The following is a 10,727-nucleotide window of genomic DNA, read 5'->3' as shown; positions in this document are numbered from 1 at the left end:
TTGACTTCCAGCCAGAAATTCACTTCAATAGAGAAGATGCTGTGCCCGCCTACCAACTTACAAAATGAAACCCTAGAATTCTATCTAACGACAGAGAGCACGGAGAATATATCCTTTATTTTGGGTGTTAGCAACCAGTCCTATGTCCTCAGGCAAGTATACTTCTTAAAGATTATACTGTATATTTGAAGAGAATTTGTCAGAGTTAGTGATTTGTCTTTTATGTTATAACTCACATTTATTCTGTCAATATAGGCTGTAGCTAAAGTTCAGTCCCTCATTTTTTTTATGAAGCCACATTATAGACATTTGAATATAATCTTTAGCAGTTCATTTAAACAATGGAGGTCCCTCTTTTATTACTTCTGGAAGGAAAACCATAACTGTACATATCTCCAAAATGTATGATGATACCGCGCTAAAGGTTTAATAAATCTTTTCTTTTTATTATGACTGTACTCAGCAATATGACTGTACTCAGTAATATCTTAAAATGTGGATTACACGATACTAATACTTACAGCATGGGAGATAATGTTACCGTGAAGGCAACACCCGTTTCTCCGTGGGTTAAGCTGTTCAAGTGGGATAAAGAAGACTCTATCTTGGTAACTGCCGACAGTAGAGACAATAGTGATACTGTCTGTTCCATCCTTGCCCTGCAGAATGCAAAGGTAGGCACTTTTAATGTCATCATTATCATCATCATCATTCATCATCATCATCAATTATCATCACCATTATTATCATCATCAATCATAAATCATCATCATCAATTATCATTATCATCTCCATCAATCATAAATCATCATCATCAATTATCATTATCATCTCCATCAATCATCAATCCTCTTCATCATCAATTATCATCACCATCATAATTATCACCATTATCATCATCAATCATCATCATCATCATCACCATCACCATCATTAATCATCAGTTATCATCATCAATCATCAATTATCATCATCAATCATCATCATCATCATCAATTATCATTATCATCATCATCATTATCATCATCATCATTATCATCATCATCAATTATCCATCATATTCAAGGTACGTATAGCCAAGAAGCTCACTTCCATGTAGATTATTTAACCCAAAAATTAAATTGACTTCTTGGTTTCTTTGAGTGTCTTACATCATTGCCAATTTAGGGAAATATTGTAATTTCTTCAAGCCATCCATTTAGGCTATTTTCAAATTATTGTTATAAGTTTTTTTTTTTGATCCAGTTAGATAATTGTAAATATGATTGTAGCCTATCATTTCTGATATTGATTGCTGGTTAGCCTTTTTGTCAATTACATTAAGATGTCATATCACAGAATTGCATAAAAATGCGGAGATTGATCCAGAATTCAAGACCAAGCAGTACTTTGAACATTTTCTGATCACCTGAGACCTTATAAAGATTTGTACTGATGGCGATTTTGTCAGATTAGGTCTAAGTCGAGTCAAAATTATTGGTTTCAGGTGTTTCCTCTGATGATGATGCTTGAACACAACAATCAGGAATAGTCCGAGTGGGAAATTTTATTTGGATCTGATAGTATAGCTTTGAGAAAAGTTTCTTGATTATGGCCCTTGTAGTAATATTTTTGCATTTGGTGTTGTGAAGCAGCTATGGTTTAACTCGCTCGCCCATGAAGATTAACTGTTGCACATTCTTAATATTTCTCTGCTTCACTGCTACTGTTTTGTTCTCTATGAAACATGACTGCAGAATTACAGAATAAACCTTTTAATTTACTCTTTTTTTCCTTTCTTTCCTTTTTTTTTTTCTTCTTTAGTGTCCTGTTTATGCTGATGAAGCAGAAGTACGTGCTGGAGGAACTCAGTTTCAGACCTTTACATCTCGGGCAGGCATGGTTGCACGCAGGGAAAACTTTCCAGACGGAGTACACATTATCGTGGTACCCTTGCCTGATGACGATCCTTGTACATTAGCATTCTCAGGTTAGTCATATTTGTGGTTATTGGTTTAAAAAAAAAGGAAGTAATGTAATCTTACCTGTATATAGAGAGTGAATTGTGTAATCTTTGGCATATGGGTAACTGTCGTAGGGTCCCTGGTAAGTGCATACGGTACTGACCAATTATTGGTAGTAAGCAACAGAAGTCATACCTGCATGGGTTCGGTATCATTTCCTTTACTTAATTACTTATTTGTTTTTGTATAACTAATGTATATCACACTAGATAAGGTAGATAACTGTAAAATTTAATGATTTATTACAGACATTAACTCTGAGTACAAGGAGCACAGATTTTGTTTTATTAACTTGATTATACATAGATGACTTGATAAATGCTTCTCTGCAAATGAGTAATTTAGTAGGCCTACCTGAAATGCATACTCCATTGCTTAAATTTTCACAAAGTAAAGTTTTTACATATCTTTCTTTTTGTTATTATGAAATTAATTATAGTAACAGTAATAACAAAATCTTTTTTAAAAATTAAGTAATGTGATGTATTAAACATCAAATTACTTAAATATTTAGATATTTTGTTAGTACTGTTACTATAATTATTATCATAATGTCAAAAAGAAAGGTACTTAAATGTAACAAGATTGTCATCTTTTCACAGAAAGAGCAAATCACACATCTCGTCAAAAGTCTGTGATTCTTCAGGTCTATAACCATGCCACTATTGCATCTACGTGGTATGTCTTCCTCTTAACAGCAGGAGCCATGGCAACAGTCATCTCTTCCTTCACTGCCCTTTCAATCCGGATGATCAGAAGGTACGTTTGTTCTTCCACAGCTTTTCTGATAGAAAAAGAAGCTGATGAATAATTATTAATACTAGACTATTTTTAGGTACCATGAAAGAGCCTCAACAAGGCAGTTATTTCCAGAAACTTAACATCTGAGACTGTTGCTGTAGAAGATGAGGATGAGAGAAGTCTTCTTGGGGAATCTGGTCATTCTGGAACACACGGCAGAATCCGAGTAGAGGAAATGGCAGGAGTTTCCGTGTTGTCTGGTGGTGAGGTAAGCCAGGAGTAACCTTCCTGCAATTTTGTATGGGTGGTAGTGATGAATTTTGTCAAAGTAACAGCTGGTGGCAAAACTTTGGCTGAACAATATTTTTTTGTACAAATGCATCGCATTTAAACATTGTGAATTCTCTTGTTAATATTAAGAAAAGAAAAAAGAAGAGAAATTTGGTATGGTGTGATACTAAAAGAGAAAAGTAATAGCTTGAGATATGTGCACAGGAGTTATTATCATGAATAGCAAAAATTGTTCCTATTAAAAGTAAACCTTTTAGGTTGGTGGAACCATGTCGGAAGGTAGTCGGAGGGAAGGTGTTTCTCAAGAAAGACCATTTGTGTCGGCATCACTCTCTGATGGTCACTTATCCCGGAATGTTTCCAATGGTAGGAAAGATTTTCTTTTTGAGGACATTTATGTTCAGCAGATCTCTCTTATATTCTTCATAGCTATAAGAATCCAATAAAAATTATTTTAACAATTATGAATTCAGACTATCTCCAGGTAGGATTTCAGGAACTTCTGTAAGAGTTAAAGAAAGATGGGTTTGTATCAAGAGACTTGCCAAACAGAGTGATTGCTAGTATAGTAATTTCCCTTAACCCTTTATAGAAGACAGAGAGATAAACTATCTTAGAAGAGACATACACAGAAATATTTTACCACTTTCTACAACAAATATTGCATCTCAGAATGTTTCATATGATCCTTATGCAGAACCTTATGGGAGATTGCAAATAGATAATGGATCAAGAGACCTTCAGCCGCTGCCTTATGCCGTGCCCTCGACCTACGCACCACATCATGCAGTTCTCAACTTCTCTGCGAGTTTTAACCCAAGGTGAGATTAGTTATTAGGGGGCCTACACTACTGTATAATGATGATTTTCATATGCATGTGTATGTATATTTGTTTATTTTTTATTTTTTTTGTACTGATCTGCATTTCTCTTTCTTTTCTTCATGGAAATTAGATAGATTGATAGGTTTTGTTATCAATGTTTAAATCATGTTTTGTGTGTGACTTCTGTAGACCTTTTTATGTAATTTTACCATATCAGGATGAATTTTTTTTTAATTTCTAGACTTGTATGTTGGTGGAAGCGATTGGCAGTCTATGAACTACGGACAGCAGATGCACAAGTTGCAGAGATAGGCTTCCAGAATAATGTTTTGATTATGGCAGTATTTACAGCACTTCCAACCACAGAACTTGTGAGGTCATATTTGAAGGTCAGTCTTCAGCCACTTGAATTCTTGAATTTGCCACAGATGAATCAAATATATTAGTGTCTTCTACTGTTTTATTTATTGTGTGTCTGTTAGTCTATGAGGAAGAAAAATTTTAGTAGCTCTGAGTAGATATATTGATATTTTGTCTTTAATATGTCATCCCAATATATTAGTTGTATTTCCTTTAAGGCTGTGTCACACTAGCACTTTTTCCGTTAATTTTATTTACCATAAATACAAACATTCTCTTGATTTGACTTTGCTTGGCTGAAAAAGTTGACGGAAAGGTTTTCAGACGGAAACGATCATTATCGTCTTACTTGAGAATCGACAATTCTCTCAAAAATTGACAAAATTTCAGAAAATTGTCAAAAAAATTACGGAAAAAGTGCTTGTGTGACAGTAGCTTTAGGTTGGCTCTTCTGTTGCCTTCTTTGTTTATCTGTTTTGTTCCAGTTATTTACAAATTACATCAACCATACCCATGCTATCATGTGATGCCATACTGAAAAATAACCTTACACAATACACTTCAATATTTAAACAAATACTAATCAAACTACTAAATATTTATTTTGGCTTGAGTTCAGCATAGGCAGATTGTGTCTACACTTTTTTCACCTACTAGTACTCTTGAAAGTAGATAGGAAAAAAATAGTTATTTTAAATACAGTAATTTGTCAGGAAACGACAGGAGTCATCTTATAAGTCGACAAACATTCGTGTGTGATTATTTTCTCTCTCCTTTGCAGTTGTTGCTGTACCATGGCCAAGAGGACCAGTGCTTTTTCAATTCCCGCTGTCTGACAGCATTTGGTACCCTGCCTGATTTTGCTCGAGTCTTCACCAACATCGGATACCTCTTGTGTGGTGCAGCTTTTATTATCATAGTGAAAGAACACAAGAAATTTACTGAGAACATTCTCCGACAGTATGGTGCAAATAATGTAAGTCATTGCAGGGAAAAGATGGGTAAAGTTATCAAAGTTTAAGGCTGCAAAGAAATCATTTACTGTCTTGTTTATACCATTCTGACTTCTAAAGGTATTTTAAAAGTATTCTCCAATGCCTGAGGTATTTTTTTAATTTTCTCCAATACCTGCTTGTTTCATAGTACTTTTATGTTGTTAGTAACAATTGGAATCAATGTTTATGTAAATATATCTTCTGAATAGATAGTATGCAGTTAATGCTGAATACTACATTATCTGTCTTTGTTTTTATGTAGCTTTTTCAAGATTTTAGGGAGAGGGTAAGTATTTCATATCGAAATGTGTTAAAAGAAATTGTCACCTTACAAATTGATTCACCCACAACCCTTTCTTTTTGTAAAATTTCCTGGTATTACTAATAGCCAATAGCTGGAATATCTACTTCCTTTTAATTGATAGCCAGCTTGTGTATATATGCTGCTCATGTCAAAAGTTCATCAGCTATTATGTTCATATATTTTTGTAGTTTTGACATTTGGTAGACTGTTTTGACTTCATTATCATTTTCATCTTGCATCTATTCTGTTTTTAATGTGCATTTGCATAGAATGGTCCCCAAACTATTTGAGAGAAATTCCTTAGACTTTATAGTAGTTACTGTTGCATTTTTGACATTCAAGCAGTCACATTTCCACTCTTTTCTTTCTTTCTTTTTTCTTTTTTAATTTTCCCCCTGTCTGTTCTGAGTCACAACCACTCATTACACTTGTTTTTGATGTGTATTTGCAGCACAGGACTACACCAATTTAGTGCTCATATCAGCACTTCACTTATGGAAAATATAAAAACTTTTTCTATATAATGTCAGTTATGTCTCTTTTTATCATGTCAATATATGCTATTATATAGACAGCATTGTGTGCTTATTTGCTCACTGGGTTAAGATTCCTGTGTATTTATCAGGAGTTTAAACCTCTCTGGTGCCTCGTATGACTAGAACACCAATTTCAGTTGGCACACGGGTATGGGGCGACTCGATTCTCCCCCTCCTTTTTATTGGTTTATACCGGAGACGTTGCTTTCTTTTCAGAGTGTTGGTGTAAGCAGGCACTATGGATTGTTTATGTCTGTTGGTTATGGACTCTTCATCCAGGGTGTTATGTCATCTTTATATCACACTTGCCCAAACAGCGTTACTATCAGATTCGGTAAAGTAATTTCCAGCGTCAAGTCTAGTTTGAAATTGTAGATGTATACTTCTTTTAATGTTTAAATGTGATTGATTATGAAGAGAACCATATTCCTGTTTAAAGATAATCATTATTAGCAAAGTTAAGCCAGTGTAAAATATGGAATACTCCTTTTAATGAACTCCTTGTGTGTGGGAACCCCATTAGTGTTACTTTCACTTATTATCAGGGGTTCCAGTTAACCTAAAGTAAATTAGATAAAAGTAATATTTACACTGAACCAATAGTTTATAAATCAGAGATTGAATGATACTGAAACTTATTTTGAATTCTTCCCCTAGACATGATGTTCATGTACGTAGTGGCAGTCGCTGCTGTTGTGAGCATGTGGGGATTCCGCCACGGTGATGTCACACACCATGTTTACCCCACAATGGTTATGGTCGGTATGATACTTCTGATGGCAGAGGCGCGTGAATGGGTCAGTCAGGCAGCCTTCTGGACTGTACTGTCTCTGTGTTATGTCTTCCTTATGGTGACAAACACCATACTGCTCACAAAGTATGGAGTTTGGTCTTTCTGTGAGTATGATCGCTTTAACACTTTTATTGGTATTTAAAAGCATTCATGGTATTGTCATTTCCTGCCATTTTGAAAGCACTTTATTTTGCATTTTTTGATTGCATGAAGAGTAGACATACTGCTTGCATAAGAAATAATTATATACCTTTTCCTTAATTAATGAGGTCACTATGGAAGGGATGTGCTATTAATGGTTATTTTGTCAGATATGATTATTGCAGACCAACATTTGACAAACTTGAATGTTATTTTCATTTGTATGATGCTATTAGTGAAGATTTAACATGTTAAGAGATATACTTACATCTTAATGAAATATGATGGTAGATTAATATTCTGAAGCTAGTTTATATGTTACCTACCAAAGTAAAAGATTTTTAAGACTTTTAGTTTTATCTTTTGAAAACTCCTTGGGATTTTTTTTTTTTTTTTGTGATTTATTACTTTTATCAGTAATTGAATAAGATATTCTATGTATGTACTCTAGTGATCATAAGATTTAATCCCTAATAATCCAAGATGAAATTCCATATTGTTTTAATATTGCAGCTCCATACAAGATGCTAATGGTCTGGAAGGGATGGAGACCCGTTGCAGAAAAATTGCGTAATGAATTGTGGGGTTCAGCAACGACTGCCAAGCCACTGCAGATTGTGAGGATTGTCATAGGACTGGTGGTGAATTCTGCAATTATCCTGTTTGGTTGCTTAGCTGATCCAAATATCTACAGTTATATCCTCATGGTGTGCCTCATAAACATGGGACTTTACTTCTTAAATTATATAATTGCAAAGGTAATATATTGTGGTTTTAGACTAGTTTTACTTGATGACAATTAGGGTAGGATAAACCATGCCACTCAAAGGAGAAATATTTAGATGAATTTTCACCATCATCACAAACTACTAGGGTCTCTGTATTTATATCTATTGATTGCTGCATTTCTCTCATAGAGTTATTCATAAGATAACATCTTGTAAGCAATATTTCTGTGTTGTTTATATTATTTAATAGATGGCAGACCAGCCTAACAGAATATCATAGTATATTCCAGTCTGAACTACACATATAACTGAATCCTGTCTGATATTCATTAAACAGAATTGATCCTAATATCATCTTTTAGCGTAGTTATACCGTTACTCTTTTATACCATTTTAATAACTACATCTTTTCCCCATAAGTGATTCAGGAAATGTTTTGCCAACAGATATGCGAGAGGGAAAGTGTGAGAGCTCTTCCCTCGATAGCTCTGGGAATATCCTTGATACTTTGGATTCTGGCTCTAGCGGCATTCTTCTTCCACAGCACCGATTCAGAGGTGGGTTAATCTCCAATGATTTGTTTATTTGCTGGTCAGACTATGGGATGTAGAGGACAGGTAGAGGACTTAGTAAGAAATCCTTCTGTGACGGCTTCGTAGAAGAGAGAGAGATTATTGATTAATTTATTTACTTTATTTATTCATCTATTTTTTTTATTATTATTATTTTTTTATTATTATTATTTTTTTTGTGACTGTTTTAGAGGAGAGAGAAACTTAAAACCATGACTGTTTTTTAGAAGAAAAAATGCATAACTGAAACTTTTTTACTAGAAAAAATTATAACTATCTCTTACCATTTCCTTGAAAAGAAACAATTTTATGACTTTCTTTGTTTCCTAAAAGCAATAAACTTTTAACTTTCTGTAATGGCGTTTCCATGAAAAGCCATGTATTAAACGTGCTGTTATTCCATTCTCTCTCCTTTTTTCGAGATGATTATTATTATGTATTCAGTACATAAATTTATATATATTCTGTTTCTCTTTCATGCCTGGTATTGTCTTGCAGGCTTCGCCATCTATGTCCCGTGCGAAGAATTCTCCTTGTGAATTCTTTGGGGTTTTTGACACTCATGATGCGTGGCACCTCATGTCTGCCTTAGCACTTTTCACTTTCTTTGTGGTAAGTATTTTGTTTTGTTTGTTTGGCTGAATATATGCACACTCATAAGATATTGTTTTTACTCTTGGTATGATGCATATAGCTAGAATATTTTTCCTTGAACGTTTTTCAAAGTTGTGGTTTGTTTTCTCTTCATTATTATATATATATATATATATATATATATATATATATATATATATATATATATATATATATATATATATATATATATATATATATATATATATATATATATATATATATTATTTATTAATTTATTTTTCCATCATCATCATCATCATCATCATCATCATCATTATCATTATCATCATCATCATCTCTGTATCTTCATTTTTGTGTCTTTCTTACTTCAGGTACCATTCCCTCCTCATTTCTCATCTTTACCTACGTTCCTTTCCTTGATGTATCTCCCATCTCTCCATTTTTACTTGATTATTGACGTACAAAATCTGTGTTTCAATGTGACATGTATACGACTGTTTAAAATTATTTCTCTTTTCGTCTCACCTGCAGGGTATCCTGACTTTGGACGATGATCTTTGCCACACACGCTCCGATAAAATTCATGTGTTCTAGTTTAAACATTTGGCACTGCAGTGTAAGCCTGTCCCTCCCCCCCCCCCTTTAGTCGTTTATTGTTATCTATAGTATTAGATAGCAATAACCAGATAACAATAACATAAAATTTGTGTGTTTTAGTTTCATCGTTTGGCACTGCAGTGTAAACCTGGGATTTTTTTTTATTAGTCATTTATTGTTATCTAAAGTATTTTTGTTAAATTTGTTAAATCTCTTGTTTTTAAAATAGTACTCATGATCAGAACTACTGTAAACGGTGTTGTAGTAAGATTATTAGTAAGATATTTTCGTAATGAACTACACTTATTATGTATTTTGACATTGTAACACTAATGGTTTGTTGGTAAAATTTGCCCAGATATATTTGTAGTGCTTATATTTCCTTTGTGTTCCTGTGTTTTTAGACTTCATGTCGTATGATAAGACATTTTTAGAATTTACGGCAGGATTGTTGTGGACATTGGAAAAAATATCTGTCATAATAATTTCAATATGTATATACATGATTGTGACTGAGCTGAAATATTTTTATATATCATTATTATATACCTGACTCTTTCTCAGTTTATTTTTTTCTTTCATATCCCCTCTGAACACATCCCATTATATTTGTAAGTTAAAACTTCAAAGGTTTTCCCAGTTTTGTTTGTGTCATGCTACATTGATACAAAATTGCAAAATTCAAAAGTAATTTAAATGGAACGTATTTACTTAAATTTTTTAATAATGACGCGAGAGAATAAAGAAGTCATGCTTGGATATTGGTTTTAATTACATATTCCATCCTAAATATTTGTGATTTAGCACATGGAGCCACATTCATTAGCGGATCTAGCAAACTACGAGGAAGCAAAAGGGAGAAAAGGGAAAAGGGGGAAACATAAGGGACTTTCAGTTACATAAAGCAGGGAATGATATAAATAAATTCTTTAACCCGTAATCATAATCATGTTGATTTATTGTATATGTCTTATGCCGCTTGTGCACATGATTACAATTTGTGTTTTACAGTTACGGTTCAAGGAACTACATGGCTTAGACGCTTCTGGGAACTAAAAAGATTAAGATGTAGAAGGAGAGGGGGAAGCCATACAGGTCTCCCCCAAACCTTTCCCCTGTAAATCTTCCTCTGCCCATGATTTAGTTTTTGATGTCTGAAGAAGGCTCTGTTTACATCAAACAAATCGAGTAGGTGTAAGTCATGTCGAGACACCCATGCTCCGCAGACAAGCACAAACTTCGTCC

General features: G+C 33.7%; 1 protein-coding gene across 1 annotated transcript in view; it reads left to right on the top strand.

Annotated features, from left to right (window-relative positions):
* LOC113807388 (SID1 transmembrane family member 2) overlaps positions 1–10,239 on the top strand; it is an 18,689-nt gene extending 8,450 nt beyond the window's left edge. The window contains exons 4-18 of the mRNA XM_070136959.1: positions 12–152; positions 524–674; positions 1,804–1,969; positions 2,606–2,762; positions 2,877–3,012; positions 3,293–3,401; positions 3,733–3,856; positions 4,101–4,248; positions 5,001–5,195; positions 6,271–6,388; positions 6,712–6,951; positions 7,502–7,746; positions 8,163–8,273; positions 8,787–8,900; positions 9,417–10,239. Coding sequence (XP_069993060.1) covers positions 12–152; positions 524–674; positions 1,804–1,969; positions 2,606–2,762; positions 2,877–3,012; positions 3,293–3,401; positions 3,733–3,856; positions 4,101–4,248; positions 5,001–5,195; positions 6,271–6,388; positions 6,712–6,951; positions 7,502–7,746; positions 8,163–8,273; positions 8,787–8,900; positions 9,417–9,479 — 2,218 coding nt within the window. The 3' untranslated portion in view covers positions 9,480–10,239. The remainder of the gene's footprint in view (positions 1–11; positions 153–523; positions 675–1,803; positions 1,970–2,605; positions 2,763–2,876; positions 3,013–3,292; positions 3,402–3,732; positions 3,857–4,100; positions 4,249–5,000; positions 5,196–6,270; positions 6,389–6,711; positions 6,952–7,501; positions 7,747–8,162; positions 8,274–8,786; positions 8,901–9,416) is intronic.
* The last annotated feature ends 488 nt before the right edge of the window (positions 10,240–10,727 follow it).

This window comes from Penaeus vannamei, chromosome 22 (genome assembly GCF_042767895.1).
Source record: "Penaeus vannamei isolate JL-2024 chromosome 22, ASM4276789v1, whole genome shotgun sequence".
Lineage (NCBI taxonomy): Eukaryota > Metazoa > Arthropoda > Malacostraca > Decapoda > Penaeidae > Penaeus > Penaeus vannamei.
This window is presented reverse-complemented; position numbering and strand designations above follow the sequence as displayed.